This window comes from Thermobia domestica, chromosome 1 (assembly GCF_964235325.1).
Source record: "Thermobia domestica chromosome 1, izTheDome1.hap1.1, whole genome shotgun sequence".
NCBI classification, from domain to species: Eukaryota; Metazoa; Arthropoda; class Insecta; order Zygentoma; family Lepismatidae; genus Thermobia; species Thermobia domestica.
In genome coordinates this window covers 394,180,535-394,201,394 of record NC_137454.1, presented here as the reverse complement: position 1 = coordinate 394,201,394, position 20,860 = coordinate 394,180,535, and the positions used below count along the sequence as shown (strand labels likewise).

Sequence of the window (20,860 nt, the reverse complement as noted above, 5' to 3'; positions counted from 1 at the left end):
AGCTGCGTCAGGTCTATGGGCCTAACGTGATGTACCTTGCTTTGTGTTCTGGAGTCGGCACGTACCCAGCACACAACTTCTTGAACAACAGGCCATCAGTGACAATGGTATGCAATAAGGAGCGGAAAATCTGCAGGAATTGACCGCTGCGTTCCGCTATTATGAAGGGACAATTCTCCATGATGTGTTCCCGAACAAGGTCCACAAGGTCGTCTGTGATGACGGTTGACCTCCCACTGCACTCCTCATCACACACATTTTGGCGTCTTGCTACAAACTGTTTACACCAGCAATGAACCATCTGCATGCTCATGACGATAAGCCCACAGACTTGGCACAGCTGACGATGGATTTCAATCGGCGCTATGCCCTGTGCATTCAAAAACTTTATCACTCCTCGCACTTCACACACGGCAGATGGAATAGGAACGTCCATCTTCAACCGCTGCCATGACACTACTGAGACCACTAGGGAAGTTCCGCTGGCGCATGCGCTATGTTAGGACCTTACTATCTCATGTGCACGCAATCGCTTCGCGCAACATACGGTTTCCTAGCTATGGGACACGTGGGAAGGTTACTTTCTGGGTGCGCCTCGCATCATAGATTATCAGAATTCGACCTACGGCAAAATTCCTCACAATGTACTTTGTTGAACAGTCAAGTTTACTTACAATTTTCAGCACTGATTGTGGTGTGAACATCGAAACATGCTTTCTTGAGTCTTCAGGTAAGGTTATTGATCTTTTTAATTAGTTGATATGTATCCCAAAGTTTGTTTGAGTAATACTTAACAGCACTTACCAAATTTACCACTACACTGGTCATCTTCCTTCGTCGAGACTTTGTGACGCTTCAAATGATCTGAAATTAAAGAAAGGAAGACGAAAAATAATTATTTTGCTATCTGTAACACGGTATAAAAGCATACAACTGAAATTTTAACTTTTTATTATTATTATTATTATTATTATTATTATTATTATTATTATTATTATTATTATTATTATTATTATTATTATTACGTTCTACACTTTTTCCCTCCAATTTTTCGGTATCTTTTAAGTTCATAACACAGCCACACACACAGAAACACACGCAAATAAATGTTTTGTGAACCGGTCCCCAGGATATGGATTCGATGTATTTTGTTACACAGAATCCAAATTTCGAAACCACAAGACGATTGACCGTATTAAAGTTCATTCAAGGAACGTTCAGTACCTCATGTAAATAAATACACGTGGTGATGGCTTTATTTCATTGGTTACAGAGCCTATCAACATCCATGCGGTAGAAGAAAATAGTCCATCATCAAGTAATCTGTTTTTTAAATGTTTTTGTTTCTTATAAAGCAATTTCCTTCTAGAAATGCAATTTCCTTACAATTAAATAATAGAAGTAACAATATATCTAAGAATTAAATTGAATTAATGCAATAAAAGAGAATACGCATGCGCAGAAATGGCTTTGCTCCACCTTCGCGCGAATTACAGTTTACAATATGGCCGAGTGCGGGGAATATGTAAAACATCGAAAGGGTAAACCGTTGCGTAGTGGTGAAAAACGTATTGTCCTCAATGTTTTCCATAAGCTGTGTGAAAAACATCCAACGCTAGCCATAAAAGACATAGTGAAATTAACTGCAGAATTTACTGGTGTATCTGTGTTTAGTGTTAATGGTGCTCGCAGTGAAAGATTAAAAAAAGGAATACTGTCAACTCCAGGGAAGAAACATAGACGTGAGAAACCAGTATTGGAAGTTCAGTGTGATGAATTTGTAAGAACTGCTATTCCTAGTGAGAAATTAACCACCGACAATCAATAAAGTGCTGTCCGCTGTAAACAGCGATACAGGTTTACCTAATTTCAATAGAACAACTTTTTATACTCTACTGTATGAAACCGGGTTCGAATTTGTCCGCAGAAATCGAAAACAAATAATCATTGATCGTGAAGATATAATACACTGGCGGAGGGAATACCTAAGGAAAATTCGTTCCTACCGGCAACAAGGTAAAAAAATATATTACCTTGATGAGACTTGGGTCAATGAAGGTCATACAACAACAAAAGTGTGGATTGACTCAAGTGTAAAAGATAGAAAGCAAGCGTTTCTTTCAGGTTTGAGCACCGGCTTGAAAAATCCTACAGGAAAGGGAAAGCGCCTGATTCTCCTACATATTGGAAGTGAAGACGGTGTTTTGGAGGGAGGGGTCTTGCTTTTTGAATCCAACAAAACGGGGGATTATCATGATGAGATGACAGATGATATGTTTAGCAATTGGTTTCGAAACATTTTGCCGAAACTTGAACCTAACAGCGTGATTGTCATGGACAATGCGCCATATCACAGTGTAAAGTCAGAGCGCATTCCAAACAGATCGTGGGTCAAAAACAATATTATTGAATGGATGGAAAATACATACATACCATGCACAAAAGACATGATAAAAGACGAGCTAATTCAGGTGATAAAAGCAGCAACAGGGTGTCTACTAAAATTCCAAAATGAAATTTCGTGACTTTTTCGTGACCTTTTCTTTACCAAACCATAAAATTTCATAACTATCTCAAGAGCGAATTTGAGTGCGAATCAGGCCGAATTTCTATGCATGTGACAGAAACGTGCTTTACTTGCGATTTGCTAGCGTCTAAAGCCGACCATAGACATTATTGGGGCTGAATTTTGACATTTTATAGAACAAAGTTTTTCCGTCAGTATTTATATGTGTACAGATAAGAAAAATCGTGACCCAAAAGCTAAATTTCGTGACTTTTTCTTGACTTTCATGACCATTTTCTGATTTCGTGACTTTTTCGTGACATCCGTGACTTTCGTGACCGACAGACACCCTGAGCAAATATAAAATCAAAATATGATAAATATATTATTGACAGTATAGCAGAAAACGCTGGCCACACTGTTTTAAGATTCCCTCCCTACCATTGTTTCTTTAACCCGATTGAGTTGGTGTGGAGTCAGGTCAAGGGTTATGTTAGAAGTAACAATACCACGTTCAAAATCAAGGAAGTTAAGAGCTTGGTTCAAAAGGGTTTGGAGCAGATAACAGCTGATAAGTGGCAAGAGTGTATTAAACACGTCGTAGGCGAGGAGGAAAAATTCTTAGAATTGGATGGGATCTGTGACTCAGTTGTTGACAGTTTGGTTATAAATGTTGCTGACACCAGTAGCAGTGAGAGCGAGGACACGGATATGGAAGGGATTCAACCCATGTCAGATTCGCAATAGGCATGTTAACATGTTTTTATTTTTCGCTTTTGTTTACTTTTAAAACCACAATCAAATCATCAAATAGCATTATTGTTATTTTAATCGCAAGTAGGGAAACAAATAGAAATTCCAACTTTAATATGTAGTAATTATTTCTTGCTTTTATAATGCAAAATGGCCATGTTTGAAATTAATCGTTTCGTCTGCAAGATCACAATATTTCTCGTGGTGGTATTGTTTTGTAAACTGCGTGGTACAAGCACGAGCTTCTCGAACGTAGCGCTGACCGACAGCCAATCATCCGATGACTGGCGGAGTAATACCATTCTGCAATGTTTACATCAGGATCGGAAGGTTCGTTGAATGAAGAGTAGTTCTTTTTGGGGCGAAAAACTTGAACGATCTTGAATAGAGAGGATACACGTAACACAGCCATAAAAAATGAAAAGTTGTGTGCACCGGGCACCAAGATATGGATTCGATATATTTTGTTACACAGAATCCAAATTTCAAAACCCTAGGATGATTGGACATGTCAATTTTGTCTATGGACGAAAAATGTGTGTCCTCCCTATCAAAAATCGCTCAAACGTTTGGCACATAACAAATATATATATATATATATATATATATATATATATATATATATAGGGTGGTAGGTAACTCCACCGACAAACTTTGGGGTGATTCCTTATATGAAGTGAAAGAAAAAAGTCCTGATAAACATAGGTCGAAAAACGTCTCCTTTCAGAGTTATGAACCGCCGAAAATTCGAAAAATCATGTTTTGAAACGCCCTGCCTTAGAAACTATAGGATCTATCCCAAACGGTTTAAGGAATTACACAGGAACTAGTATGCGATCTATCTAAATATCCATGTTTTAACATCCTCCGTTATCGGCGAAACGAACGCGCCATTAGTACTTAAAGGAGTATCCCTATACATCAACTTCCTTTTTACAGTTCGTTTCGCCAATAACGGACCACGGTAGAACATGGATATTTAGGTAGAGCGCATACTAGTTCCTTTGTAATTGCTTAAACCGCTTGGGATCGGTCTTGTAGTTTCTAAGACAGAGCGTTTCGAAACGTGAAATATAAGGAATCACCTCCCAAAGTTTGTCGGTGGAGTTACCTACCACCCTGTATATACAGCTAGATTACATGTATCTTCTCTATCCAAAATTGCTCAAGTTTTTCGCCCATAAAAAAGGAATTGACACGGTGAATGGTCCTGGGGTTTTGAAATTTGGATTCTGTGCAAAAAAAATACACCGAATCCAATGTATATCCTGAGGTCCACTGCACAGATTCTTTTTTTTAATATATGGGGAAGGGGGGGGGGTTGTTATAATTATTCAATAATTTTAGGTATATCAGAATTAAGGTTCGAAACAAAGTGCCGTTTATTTTTTATGTTCGGTCCCAGGAATCCTGACCCAGTTCAAGACTTCGTTTTCCCTTACATCTCTCAGACAAATCTTGGGATAGCTTCTTCAATTGAAATTAGTAAAGAATATTGAATAAACATTTTGAAAATGTGGTCACATTCTTATACCTGAATAAATGAATGACCGGATCAAATGAATACTTATTAAACTAATGCTGACGCGATATAAAATCTACCCAGATCCGTAGATATGGAGTGGCTAGGGGGCACCCAGTCCTCCTACGACAACTTTCAGCCCCCGGCAACTTTCAGTTGTTTGATAATATGTACGTATGAACCTAAAAAGAACTCTAAAGTCAACCCAAAGATCCTTTGTGGATACATGATCCTTGGCGCGGAACACCGGGTTCGAAAATACAGTATGCAGCAAAACAAACAGTACTGAAATTCGCGTACGAGTGGGGCTCAGATGCCATATTGTATGAGCTGTGAGTGCCACATGTGTGCTTAGTTGTGTGTGGACTAGCGTAGTGTGCAGTTGGTGCGAAGATAATGTTACTCACAACAGAGGAGGAGGTACTTATTGTCGAGCAAGATTTTCGCTCATACGGTGTGAGGCAGCGTTTCACTGCAGATGAGCACGCACGTCTACTGTATTGCTCTAGAGTGTTAGCTATGGCATATGAAGATGATTTCATCAGCAACATATGTTTCAGTGATGAAAGCCATATGTAACTTCGTCTTGCTGCATTTGTTGTTGTAACAACAGATTTTTGGTGCGGTAAGAACCACGCAAATCATGCAAGAATGGATGAATAATCAACTGTCGATTGATGTAGCGAACAAGATACACATGGATTTCATCACTGAAACATTTCTTGCTGATGAAATCTTCATCTTCACATGCCACAGATCAGAGTAATATAGTAGGCGTGCGCGTTCATCTCTTGTAATGAGATGCTGCCACACATCGTATGAGCATAAATAGTGCTCGACAATAAACACCTTCTCTTTTGTTGTGGGTAACAATATTTTCGCGCTAACTGCACTCTACGCTAGTCCAAACACAACTGAGCACACATGTGGCGCTCACCAGTTTATACCACATTGCACTTGCGCGCAACCCGTACGCGAATTTCAGTACTGTTTGTTTTGCCGCATACTGTATACGCTAACCGCTTAAGAGATGTGGAAGTTCGAAAATATTTGAAATAATTAATGGAAATTTTTGAATACTTTCGACCCAAAACCAAAATTGGGTCGGTTTGACAGCTCGGAGATTCAGGCTGTAACGAAGTTGGTTTCAACAGAAGTCTGTGAAAACCATGTGTCATCAGAAATCTGTTTTATATCGACGGGGTTATGGTGTAGCCGCAAAAGTAGCAGAAGGTCGTCCACGAAAATAGTGCATATGAGGTCTCTTAATGTTATTTTGAAATAACACTAAATGTGTTCTCAATTTTGACCTCAATATTTTCAAATGCAGAAAAACTCAGCAAGATGACCCTAAAACTCTGTGTGCCTCTATTGCAAAACCCCGCTCCTGCGCCATACATCGGTTAGTTGGAAATGACTGCTATATATTGTAATATTCCACACTATCGACATGTGCTTTCATTTATAAACAAACCCACGTCCTCTTCTACTACAAGTTACTACAAGAAGCAGACGACACAAATCATCGTCACTACTTGATCAAGTGACGGAAGAAAAACATTAGCGCAAACGCTATCCAGGAGGAGGTATGAAATTCGAAACACCACCACAACCGACCCGTTTCGGCTGGTCATTTCTACTCTCCTAGTTGCTGTCGAGCTCAGAGAGAACCCTAACTTACATCAATCCTCTTAACTTGGAGCTCTAGGAGAACATTAATCTAACCCAAGCCTATTAGCTTGCTCTGAAGCTCTGAGGCGTCCTGCCCACTTAGCTTGTTATGGAGCTCTGTTGGGAACTTAACCCTTTTCTTAGCTTGCCATGGAGCTTCGAGAGATTCCTAACCGCAAACCACCCAGCCTGCTCTGGAGCTTCGCAGTTTTCCTTTCCTGTTTAGTTTGTCCTAGAGCTTTGCGGGACTCCAACCTTTCTTTGTTAGCTGTGGAGTAGTGAGAATCTTAGCCTACGTCACTCAGCTTGCGTGGAATTTTGTGAGGAGCCTTTCCTTAGCTGCCTAGCCCTTGGGACATCTATTTTCCTTAATTACTTAGAAGATTTTGTATTTATTTTAGTGAATCTGTGTTATACTATTTTCTAACTAACTAACTAACTCTATGCCTTATGGAATCCAGAGGTTCAATGCCGCGTTCACAAAAGCTCTCCACTGACTTGTATCCTTAGCTAACTGCATCCAGTTTCTACTTGTATTCCAATCTATGCGAGATCCATCTTAATATTGTCCTCTCATACGCGCCTAGGTCTTCCTAATGGTCGTTTTCCGATTGGTCTTCCAGCCAAGACTTTTAAAGCGTTTCTATTTTCTTCCATTTTAGCTACATGACCTGCCTATCCAAGCCTCCTAGACTTGATGACCCTAACAATGTTTGGTAAACCGTATAAATTATGTAGTTCCTCGTTATGAAGTTTCCACCATTCCCCATTTCCGTTCCTCTTGGGTCCACATGTTCGTCTCAGGATCTTGTCCTCAAATACTTTCAGTCTATGCTCTTCTTTCAGAGTAAGCGACCATGTTTCGCAACCATATAGAACAATAGGCATGATTGTCGTTTTACATATTTTAAGCTTTAAATTCCTCGACAGAATTCGTGACGACAAGAGATTTTGAACTATGAATTCCCTGCTTTTAGTCGACATTTAATTTCTTCGTGAATATGATTTTCGTCTGTTAATATTGCTCCTAGATATTTGAAAGTCTCCACTTGATCAAAAGAATTCTTTAATATTTTAATGCATCTATAATTTGCTGTATTACGGTCCCGACACACTTCCATGTATTTAGTTTTCTCTGCATTTACTTCTAAACCCATGTCCCTGCAAGCGTTTAATAAGATCTCTGCATTTCTTTCTATTGTTTTCCTGTCATCCCCTGTTAAATTTACATCATGCTATTTTATTACAGAAAGTTTTATAACAAAACTTGTTGTGGGAGAAAATCGCTTCCCATGTGTAACTGCTCTACCTTCTACATGACACGGTAATTTTAGGATATTATCTAATTAATTAACTATTCCCTGCGATTATTTCTTCCACTTTCCTCTCCTTTGTTCTACCATATTTTAACACTGCATGTTCCATAGATCGTACGTTATAGCACGAAGCAACTAAGAAAATTATATAGGTTTTAGGTAACGTATTTTTGATTTGTTTGTAAGAACACAACATTTCAGATTACAATAACAATATCTAACTGTACTTACCACTTTTATCAAGGTCGTTCAGGTCATAAGCTTTCTTTGAAAAGGTGTGCCGTTTCAAATCCTTTGGAACTAAAAACAAGAAAGGAAAAAAGATACATAAGTACATCTGTAATATCACTGTTGATCATGAGACGGCTACTCAGAAACGACATTAAATAAAATTTCACTTTAAATATCTCCAGCTTATTCGCTTTAAGTCAAAGGAAAACATGATAAATGCAACTCAATAATAATAATAATAATAATAATAATAATAATAATAATAATAATAATAATAATAATAATAATAATAATAATAATAATAATAATAATAATAATAAAAACAGGAAAAGGACAATAATGGGAGGAACAGGGAAGCCTTTTAAGACACCAAGTTTTCCAACGAAACTAGGATCGACTCGAAAACGTCTTACACCAGAGGTAAGTAACCCATCACTGAACACCGTGGAAGGGCTACTGTGGCTCAATGATAGAGTGTTCACTTCTGGTGCTTGGGGTCCTTGGTTCGATCCCAGCTCGCGCTAAGTGAACTTTTTGTGTGAATAAACACCGTGTTCATGGGTTTTCTCGGGGTTCTCCCGTTTCCTCACACTTTCTTTATTCCACCAGTTCATTCATATTTTATTATCAGTGTCTTCTTGAGCCTAACAGGTATAACTGTGGGACGTAAAACTTAAAAAAGATTTCATTTCATTTCTGAACCACTGTGATCTCGATAGCCCCTTGAGCTGACACTGAAGACTCAATGCTAAGCTCACCCCGAAACTTCTGAATTTTTATTAAATAACTTCCAAGACAATAAGGGAAAACAAACGTAAAAAGTAAGCCTGATGCTATCTACAAAACCCTATAATGTGAACCAATAATTGCTTTCAGAATCTTTCGTAAGATGCATTCTGCATAGCTCTAAATTTATAAGTGCCCAACAACAGTGACGTCATAAACTGCGTACTCAAATTCCTGGTCTACACAAAAAGGTTTCTAAACGGTTATTCATTTCTTTGTTAGCATTTTGTAGATACCATCTGTCTTACTTTCTATATTTTTTTATATTCTTAATTGCCTTTAAGTTATTGACTAAAATTCAATAAAATGAGGGAGGGTCAAGCTTAGTAAAGAGTCTTAATGATGTCGCTATTCTGGCAAGACTGCTTTACATCTAATCAGCACCAAAAAAAACGAAAACCAGTTCAAAGAGCAATGCCAGAACGAACTAAAAAAAAAAAAAAAAATTAGAAATTTATATGAAATTGTATATTAAATTATCTGATTAAATCCAACAGATAACACACTTACATATTTGGAACCTGCATATTAGATCTATTGAATTAGCTATATTGAGCTATCACTTTTTATCACCGTATATATACTGAAAATGAAGATATAACCAGTGGCTACTATTTGGTACCAAAATGTTCACCATCCTCTTAGGTATTAATCAACACCAATATTCTCGATGGCTTACGGTTCCCGAAATATGGCTCCTTCAATCTGCCGAAATCGGAATTTTTTTGGCCAATATCTGGGGAACGGTGGGCAGTTGGCCAGTGGCCACCGGTTAGTATTTGGTACCAAAATGTTCACTATCCTCTTAGGTATTGATCAACAGCAATATCATCTCCTTAAATCTCCCGAATCGGCTATTTTTTTATATTTTTTTTATTATTATTTTTTTTACCAATAGCTGGGGAACGGTAAGAGTGACGTGAAAAAATCTATCACTTTTTTCAAGATAGTTTTTGATGCTTTATCGAATGGAGGGCTCAAATTAAAAAAAAAAGAAAAAAAAGAAAAGAAAAGAAAAGAAAAGAAAAGTCACAAATAACAAACACATACACAAGGACACAAATAATTCAGTAGCGAACTTGAATGTTCGTTGGAAATGAAGTGAAATGAAAGTTTTCTGTTTAACATCCAGTGATATAGATAGAGCACGAGTTTTTCGCACTAAGAATTTGAAAATTTCGCGTTTCGTTTTTCATATTTCGCGTTTTGTCAAATTTTCCAAATAAAGTTTCGCATTTTGTAGCTTTGTGGAAAATATATTCCCTGACATTTTTAAAATTGTTTCTTTTATTCATAGATCACTACAGAAATAAACCATTTACTACCTAAAAGCAAAATATATTGAACATTTCACTTGATATTGTAAATTTCACTTACAGAAATTATATTTTTTTAAATCAAACTGAAGGAAAATCAGTAACTAAACTTACTATGAGTAGGAAAATTTTGCTGTCTTATGAAAACACATAGGCACAAGTTATATTTATGCATTAAACATAAACATGTTACATGTTTTCACATTTTCCTCCTACATTGTTGTACATTTGTCACTTATTACCAGTCTATACTTGAAGAAGAAAAAAAAAAAAACAACCTCTCACAATTGTCATTGTTTGTTAGAGCCATACATATGTAACTCCATTTACAACAAACTTCAAACAATCATCACTTCCGAACTCCCCATCCAGTTGCGATGGTGGTAGTTAACGCACAAGTTCCCTATAGCCGTGTCCGAATCACCTAAAATGCACCGCTCATACCACGTTCTACCGTTCCATCAGCGGAAAGCTAGCGTTTTTAACTTAATGAAAAAGTATTTTTAAAATTTCGCGTTATTTCGCGTATTGTTAGAAATTTCGCGCAAAACTACCAATTTCGCGTTTTATCGCGCAACGGAAACCAATGAAAATACACACAGAATATCATAAAACGTCAAGAAACTGAAAATTACTTAATTCTGACGCATTTTGTTTTATCGCGCATTGCAAAAAACTCGTGCCTCTAGATATAGGCTACCAGAGACGATGATTAGGGCAAGTAAATGATAATGTAAGAACTGGTGGAATGAGAAATTGGGAGGAAACGAGAGTTCCCCGATAAAACTCACTCCACCACAAACGTACTTGGCCAGGGATCGAACCAGAGGTAAGAGCTCTATCATTGAGTTACCGTGCCCCGAAGATTAATAATGAACATCTAATAGTCAATTACCTCAATTTTATTCAGAACTACTTTCTTGAAATATTAAAATCACTGCTTTCTATTATCAAAAACCGGCAACGAATGAGAAATAATCCATGATTTAACAATTATCTTAGATATTCCCATGAGAAATAATCCATGATTTAACAATTATCTTAGATATTTCCATGAGAAATAATCCATGATTTAACAATTATCTTAGATATTCCCATGAGAAATAATCCATGATTTAACAATTATCTTAGATATTCCCATGAGAAATAATCTATGATTTAACAATTATCTTAGATATTTCCATGAGAAATAATCCATGATTTAACAATTATCTTAGATATTCCCATGAGAAATAATTCATGATTTAACAATTATCTTAGATATTCCCGTTCCTCAGTCAATAATTAATCAGCTTAAAGGATTACAAGACCAAAACACAGATATTCTATCCGTTGGATTTTGCTTTTAGAACAAGCTACAAACGTAGTACACAAAGAAGAGGTAAAGAACAATGCAGTAAAACCTCTGTTAATCATTCTCCCGAAATAAGATAAATATACAACAAAATATTTACCTGTGAACGGAACACCATCAGGTACAATTCTTCCTGAAGGTTGTTCACCTGAAAATAATAACAATAGTACCTCAGTAAAAGGACAGAATAAATTATGTTTTTGTAAAGTGGCAAGTACTTAAAAAAAAAAAAAAAAAAAAAAAAAGGATCACCTACTGCTTGTCACTGTAATTTTGGAACTACATTATAATTATGTAGTTTGGACACTGGCGTTTGTGGCGTGGGAGATCTGGGTTCCATTCCCGGCGGGAGATCATGTGGTTCGGATTCCACGTTAATCAGTAGGTCCCCATCCCATACAGCCTCGCTGCTGAAACGGACGTTTAAACTCAAAATCAACTCAACTCACTGGTGTTTGTAAATTATGCAAGAGACAAGTGATCGACAAGGAGCTAGTGAAAACAATACGATTCATTAGTCGAAGATTAACAACACAAAAAAGTCATATATTTAGACCAAACGTTTCTGATCACGGAGGGAAACAGTAACATTTGAAATTACACTACAAATTGTGATCACACACATACATAAATATATTGGTTCATAACTACGAGAGCTTCTAGAAAAGTTTATAAAACTACCACTAACGATGGTGTTAGTATTCCACTATTATAAAACTTAGGAACAGTGCATCTTCTTTTATCTTTAAATTATCTGAAGTTTGTTTAAGCCTATTTGCTTATTCTTCATAGCGGTTGGAAGAAGTAGTTTAGTGTGAGAAACGGAAACTTCTCGTGAATACTTTCCGGGAATCATTTTTTATGGTTTCAACTGTAGTTTTAACACCGAAACAATGCATCAAGCGATTTCACTTGACTTTTAGGGTGACGCACCATCTAATAGGAGTGCGTACAATGGTTTTTCCAATTTCAGCATGGTTGTACATTGCTCAGTAATAAATTTCGTGAAGTTTGTTCATCCACGCCTGTTGTTTCTATGCGTGAAATATTTGACACAGATGGGCATGTGACATCCCATGAAGTTCAGGTGTGTTTGAACTTTTGATATGAAAGTGATACACACGATTTTGCACGGTCACCTGAACGTATGGAAACTTTTAAGCCGTTGGATCTCATACAACTTGATTGAAGCTCAAAAAACAATCAATCTAGCTAGCTAGCTAGATAGATAGATAGATACATACATACAACGGCTGTCCAGAAGGTAATAGACGTTTTGAAATAATAATAATAAAAAAAAAGTAACAGACTGAACAAACCAAATTTTATTATATACATTTGAAAGGTACACTCTTAAGCTATTTTTCCACATAATCGTCATGCAAATTAAGCCACTTATCATACCATGTCACATGTTTTTCAGTACCGTCGCGATAGAAATCTGGCGCCTGCGATTTCAATCACTAGCTTATATCGGCATGCAGTTCGGCGTGAGTATCAAAGCGTTGTGTAGAGAGCCATGTCTTCAACGCTGCGAAGAGGTGGTAGTCGCTTGGCGTCAAATTCGGGCTGTATGGTGGGTGATCAAACACCTCGCATCCCAAAGCATCCAAGAGCTCTCAGGTACGCTTGGCCGTGTGTGGACGTGCGTTGTCGTCCTTCACACAATTGACAATGGATTTCAATTGGCTTTTTTCTTTCTTTTCTTTTTTTTTCAACAAAAAGGATTTAGGATTTAGATTTTTGGGCTTAGGCCATTTAGCCCTTCACGTTTTGAGGGATGACGTCCCTCGGCGAGCACACAATCCGGGGAAAGGGAAGGAAGGAAGCGGCCTGGGACCTATAAGTTAGGTACCATACCCGACATTTGCCTGGTATGAACGAGGAAAACCCAGGAAAACCTCATTCAGGCTGGCAGGCCTGGAAAAGCGTTTTACACTTTTTCAACCGAGTGCCCCCACCGGGAATCGAATCCGGGACCGCTCTTGCCAACAAAAATCTAATCACAGAACGTACCTCATAAGAGACGGGATTTTCTATTGCAGCACACATTGTAACACGTCACAGAAAGCACAATAAGAGCGTCACAGTCCTCACGCTACCACAACTGGATGCGTGCTGAGTGTGGCAACATTCTGACACCAAGATGGCGACTCTAGCCCCGCCCACTGCTGCGATAAGCCAAAAGTCTGGTACTTTGTAGACAGCCCTCGTATTATTTAATTACAAGTATATGTATCTCCGTAAAAATTATGTTGAATATATAATTTACTTTTTTGTTACACAGTACCCCCAATTATCCTTTTCTACAAAACCAAATCGTCGAATCATTCATCACCACGACAACGCCATTTCTACTCAACACATCAACCTGCTGATTATTTTTGTCTAGTAAAAATGTCGAATTAATGACTCATGTCCACACTGAAGCCATTTCCACACTGAAGTCATTTGCATCATTTCAAAGTTGTTTTTTATATTGACTGCAGAAACTTCTCCAGCAGCCCTCATAAATATTATAAACACATGATAGATTGTTGCAGTGCATCCTATTTTAATAGCACTGTGACTGTATTAAAAATACTAATGCAATTCAATCTCCATTCTTCTCACAATTTCTAAGATAAAGATCGACGTTACTAGGTATATTACTCTTCTACAATCTCAACAACGAATAGACCTGTTTAAAGCAACAGAAAATTATTATTATTATTATTATTATTATTATTATTATTATTATTATTATTATTATTATTATTATTATTATTATTATTGAGTTGAGTTGATTTTGAGTTTATCGTCCCGTTCAGCAGCGAGGCTATATGAGACGTGGACCTACTGATTAACGTGGAATCCGAACCACATGAGCTCCCGTCGGGAATCGAACCCGGGTCCCCCACGCCAAAGGCGCGTACGCTAACCGCTTAGCCACGAAGGAGCTCTATTGTTATTATTATTACTTAACTAAACAATTGGATGCACATCAACTAACAGCTGTTATTAATCTATTAGAAGGGGAAAAATCTGTAACATACTTCATCATATTAGTCAACTTACAAAGCTTCAATAGTGGATAAAAATATTGTAATATCCTATGTGATGTCGTAAACAAGCAGTTCCACGCTTGAATGTTTACAAACAACACCACATGGTTCGGCAAGAGGATCTTCCACCAGAGGGACCTGTAATCACATGCAGACGACGGCTTCTGGCCCCTCCCACGGAGCAGAAGACGACATCGGAGCAGCAGCGCCACCGCCACCCAAAAGGACCCTATAAATTGGATGGACGAAGGCAACTCGACACCAGTTTTCTGGTGACCCTCCACTAGTCTGCTACGGGACTCTTGGAGTAACCTAACCCCAGGCCTCTAGTCTGCTACGGGACTACGCCTATCCTATCTCCTGGCTTAGCCTGCTACGGGGCTCTGTCTGGGAATCCCAACCTCAGCCGCTTAGCCTGCTACGGGGCTCTGTTGGCAACTTAACCTGCCTCTGCTTGCTACGGAGCATTGGTTCCTTAACTCCACTCCTCTTAGCCTGCTACGGGGCTCTGTTGGAGATCCTGTCTGCGACCACTCGGTCAAAGACTACCTTTTACTCACCCTTTTAAATAGAGACCAAATTGTATAGTATTTTGTACAAATACTCATATTTTTATAATAAAACTGGTAGTGGGAGACGATTCCGGACACTCTTTTTATTAACTGCTCTACCTCTTCCTTATATGAGACGAAATTACACAAAGTTTTACATGGTAGAGGCTTGACCGACTCAGAATAAACTCTGAATACTCCCCTACCGGACAGTATTTTTATTAACCGGAAGTGGACTTTTTTTTCTGTGGAAGGTATGTGAATTTTTTAAAGTGTTAGTGCTTTTAAGTGAACTGAATTTTGTTTATGCCTCAAACTAGAACTGGTAAAAACACTTTTCCAGAAAACATTTTTAACATGGAGCAAAATTCGCGCCCTTCTTTTAATATACCACACCTCACTAAGTATTCGGGACACGTTACGGAGGACCCCGATAGATTTTTTATGCTTTTTGACCATCTTGCATTATTGCATTCGTGGAATGAACAGAAAAAGAAAGAACTATTACCTATGTACTTACAAGATGTAGCACTTGATTTAGTCCTACAGTTAAAGGCCCAGCATCAGTTAGAAGCGCTTAATTATGACCAATTAAAAGACAAATTAGTTGCACTGAGTAGACCAAGATTACCGGCATATCGAGCGGAATTCGAAATTTTTCAAGTCCAACAAGGTGAAGACGAGCCAGTAGATGCTTATTTTCTCAGAAAATTAAGGGTCATTAGACAAGTTCTGCCTCAGGCCACCGAGGAGCAGAAAATAAATTATTTATCCTTAGGTTTAAAGAAAACTTTTTTGCAAAAGATAGCGTTAGAAACATTTACAACTGTTCACGCCTTACAAACGCATTTACACAACCTCGAGAAAGCAAATGACCTCATGAAGAAACGTGATTACGTGGAATTACAACAGGCATTCTATTCACTCTGCGATCAGAGTACACCAGTCAGCAGTTTACATTCATCAGCAGTCGCGGGCGCTTCCTTCCCTGTACATCATCAACAACTGACCTATCCAATATGTAACCCAACACCTAGTTGGAATCAATACCAGCAACCAGCTTCAGTTTTTCCTACACCTTCAGCACCACAGCTACAGGGTGCATCACAAAATCAGATAATTCCAAATCCTTCCCCCCAAGTTGCTAATCCGAATCCCCCTCCCGAACCCCCCGCGCCTAGCACATCTAGTAATTCCAGTGCAAACAATTCATTAGATTTTACTAAATTAGCAAATCAAATGGCTGAACTATCTCTTCTTGTAGCTCAAAATGCCATTAAGAACTCACAATTTAGAAGAGGTGGCCGTAACAATTATAGGTCGAAAAGTACAAATAACGGAAATCAAAATCGGCAGAGAAATGGAAATAAGAGCAATTCTAAAAATAATAATAAAGATAATAATAGTAATCCTAGGCCGGAAACTGTTACAGTATGCGGTACGTGCTATAAGAAAGGTCATTCTTCCAGTACATGTTATAAGAACAATCAGCAGGGAAACGCCTAGGGGGGCCCCAGGACACACCCTCTCAATAACATGTTCTGAGGGCCGAGAACCAGGAAAAAAGTGAACAACAAAGATTGACAAATACATCACTTTATGCAGTAGCTCCGTTATCAGATAGAAGGGAGAACATTAAAATGTTAAACCAGGAACATAAATTATTAATTAATGTAACAATTAATAAAGAGAAGTATCCTGTGATCATAGACACTGGCAGTTCATTGAGTCTTTGGCCTAAAAATTGGCTTCCACCAAACACAAAATTGATTCCTTTTAGCACTAATCTACGAGGAATTGAGAATTCTGTCGTAAATTTACGCTATATAGCTTTGATTACATTCAGAATTGGCTCAACAACATTTTCTCATTATTTCAGAATTTTAGAGCATGGAGATTTTTTGCCTTTATTCGGTGAAGACATTCTAAATCGATTACAGACCAAAATTGACTTAAAGAATAACATGTTGTCAGTATACAAGAAACCACGGCCTCCGCAGTATCCAATTGAAATTGATACTCAGGAAAAATTATCTGCTAACGCTATGCATACAATAAAACAGCACAAGTCGGCTGATGTTTATACAACACGAAACGTTACCATACCAGCCAGGTCACATTTCTTTTTACCAATTAATAACAAGAATCGGCAAAAGAATAATAAATATTTTTTTATCTCTCCATTAGAAAATTTGCTGGACAAATACGGACTACAAACGTTGCCTACTAAAGTACCTAAGAATAATTTGACTTTATTGATATCAAATCCTACAAGTAGACCGGTAACGTTAGTGAAGAGCACCCCAATTGCGTATGTTGAAGAGAATGTTCAAGAAGTAGATTTACAGGGTGATTACCAAAAAGATGAACAAAATGACGAAACATTTTATAGAACGGAACAAGAAATTCAGAATAGGCTGGAAGAGACCAAGTCACTTTTTGATATTAAACTATTTGACATCAATCCAAGTTTAACGAGTCAGCAAAAGAAAGCTGTGCATGATCTACTTTTTAGATACAGGGATGTCTTTTCTTATACACCAACTGACATTGGCTACTTTCGTGGCTATGTACATAAAATAAGAATAGATAAAGGAGCCTCTTTTCATCAGAGATCACCTCCCATTCCATTGGCAGTAAGACCCCAAATTGACTTACAAATTAAACAACTTTTAGATGCCAATATTATTAAAGAAACTAGTGACAGTTCTTTTTCCTCGCCACTTCTCATAGTGAAGAAGCCAAATACTTCAGAGTTCCGCTTAGTTCTCAACCTCCAAGCTTGCAATAGGTTCTCACACTACTTAAGTATACCATTTCAAAATACGGAGGATATTCTACACGTTTTAAGAGGAAAAAGCTCTATATCCACAATTGACATAAAAACCTCGTATTTCCAGCTATTATTGCATCCCAAAAGTCAAAAATACATGACTTTTGAGCTCAATCATACTAGGAAGGCATATAAGTTTCAACGTTGCGTAATGGGACACACTTCGTCCGCCGCTGCCCTAAGTATAGCTGTACGAATGCTTTTAGAGGGACTACCACCGCGCATAACAGCCTTTGCGGATGACCTCGTTATAGGAAGCAAAAATTGGAAACAACAATTGTCAGACTTGGAATTGCTCTTTAAAAGGTTAAGGAAACACGATTTTAGAGCAAACCCGAACAAGACCCATCTATTATACTCGGAATTAGAAGTTTTAGGATTCACAGTTAATGGAAAGGAGATTAAAATATCGCCTAAAATTTCCAATAAAATACGCAATTTTAAGAAACCAACCTCTAAACGTACCTTGAAGAGTTTCCTCGGACTATGCTCTTATTTGAGGGCACATATTAAAGATTTCACAGAAAAGGTGGAACCATTTCAAATTCTTTTAGACAAAAATTCAAAATTTAAATGGACAACAGAGCATGATGATCTATTTGAAAAACTTAAAACGGATATTATACAAGCTCCATCTTTATTTCATTTTGATCCATCATTGGAAATCCGAGCATATTCAGATGCTTCGTCAACCTCCGCAGGCGGCATATTGGCTTGTTATGATACTAAAACCAATCAGGAACGTGTTGTTTCCTATTGTAGTCGACGTTTTACTAAAACTGAGAGAAAGGCCTCCACATGGCAAAAAGAACTATATGCACTCACATATGTTCTTCGAAAATTTCGTTATTTCTTACTGAATAGAAAATTTAAATTATTTATAGATGCTAAATGTTTGACTTCACTCACTACCCAACCGGACAAAGTCGGAAAATTTAGTCGTTATAAGATATTTTTGGCAGATTACAATTTTGAAATACAGCACATTAAAAGTCAACAGCATCCTGCAGACATTTTTAGCCGCTTAGAAGACAAACAAGATATACAAAAGGACGAGAATCAAGAAGTTGATAACTTCTCCGACACAGAAGACGCTAAAGTTTTTGCTTCACATTCTTTAGAGCACACTTTTCAAATCGACCAGTCCATTATGTTACCTAATTTAGCAGATGAACAAAGGAAGGACCCTTCATTTTCGGACATCATTACTGTATTGGAAAATAAAGAACCTAGCAAATTATCTACACTCCGTGCGGCGAAATATTTTTCTCTTAAAAATGGATTATTATATAGGACTCAGAAACACCCTCAATTAGGACTGCTGTATTTACTTTGCGTACCAAAATCTTTACTAGGCAAATGGTTCGAGGCTATTCATAACAACCCAATGGCACCACACTTTGGTTACACCAAGACATACCAGTCGGCGCTTAGGAAATACTATTTTCCTAACATGAAAGCTTACATAGCCAATAGGATAAAGACATGCAATCTTTGTCAAAAACTAAAGAAGTTACCAGCTAAACCAGCGGGCCAATTGCTGCATCACCCATCTAAACCCATTGCCACTGCTTGGCAGTACGATTCAATTGGGCGAGTGCCAGTCGGAGATGGAAAATTCAAACACATACTAGTTGCTATAGAAATGTCCACGCGATACTGTGTCACCAGAGTTGTAGACAACATCACAGCAGAAGAAATTGAACAATTTCTCATATATGACATTATTCTTAAGTACGGAGCTTTTTCATACCTGTATTTGGATAGACACCCTGTACATAACGCTAAGAGACTGCAAAACTTAGCAAAATTCTACAATTTTGAATTTAAATTTTGTCCAGCATATGACCACAAAAATCTGGGTGTAGTGGAAACATTCCACAGAATAATACAGAACGCTCTTAAATTTTTTGTACAGGAGAATCAAAATCAATGGCCAAAACTAATTCCATACATAACATTCGCAATTAATACATTTGTGCAAGCCGGAACTAAATATTCATCTTTTTTCCTCATGTATGGATACGAACCTAAGACCATCTCTGATATTGCATTAGCGTCAACTCCAACATTATGTGTCAACAAAGAACATTTGAATAAGATACGAGGGATCGTTCAGGATAATTTAATCGCAAGTTATAATAAACAGAAAAAATATTTTGACAGCAGACATCAACAAACTAATTTTGATAAGGGACAGAAAGTACTTGTATTCTTTCCCAATCGTCAAGTTGGGATACCAGAATCATTTTCATCCAAATATGTAGGACCTCTAGAAATTATCGAAAGAGTTAATCCTAATCTTTATAAGATCAAATTTCCAAATTCATATCGTCAAACAATACAGGAGATTTCAGTGGACCGGATCAAGCCATTTCATGAATATAGAGATCATATAGAACAAGAATAAATAACTTCATTTTATTTTCTACACGAGCGAAAAAAAAAAAAATGCAGTACTCACCACTAAGAAGAAAGAAAATACAGAGACGCGAGTTCAGCAGATAAAACACTCTTCATAACGACACAAACATTCATTTCCTTTTTGTTTTATAAAAAGCTGATTCATTTATTTTACGGCTGAAGAAAAGAATGCTGACATCTCCATTTTTGCATTTAAAAGGCAACTGACCTTTACAAGAACAATCAACTTATAATCATACAACTTCTTCATTCTTTGAGCTAAATGGTGCCACCAACAAAGAATATAAATATTCTACAGGACGTTCCAAAAGTTATGACCACTTCTACATTATACAGGGTGATCAGGAATTCAGGACCATCATTACTATTGTCATTGACATTTAAAATTGGATTATTTTATTGAAATACATATCTTTCACACATATATTTTAGAAATTTTACACCTTATACAGGGTGACCAAGAAATCACGCCGTTCGAATCAGAACTTTCCAATATAAATTATCTTTATATCTCAGTGTCAATAGTAGCTTTTTTATTACTCCTAACTCATAA

General features: G+C 37.4%; 1 protein-coding gene across 4 annotated transcripts in view; it reads right to left on the bottom strand.

Moving 5' to 3' along the window:
• The window catches only part of LOC145665313 (nuclear factor NF-kappa-B p105 subunit-like), a 133,746-nt gene that overhangs the window by 52,090 nt on the left and 60,796 nt on the right, over positions 1 to 20,860 (bottom strand). For 3 of the 4 annotated variants that reach the window (XM_081732614.1, XM_081732611.1, XM_081732621.1), the window contains exons 13-15: positions 11,556 to 11,603; positions 8,000 to 8,068; positions 805 to 864 (exon numbers count right to left, since the gene is read on the bottom strand). In XM_081732614.1, coding sequence (XP_081588740.1) covers positions 805 to 864; positions 8,000 to 8,068; positions 11,556 to 11,603 — 177 coding nt within the window. The remainder of the gene's footprint in view (positions 1 to 804; positions 865 to 7,999; positions 8,069 to 11,555; positions 11,604 to 20,860) is intronic. The other variant, XM_081732619.1, reaches the window with a different exon arrangement.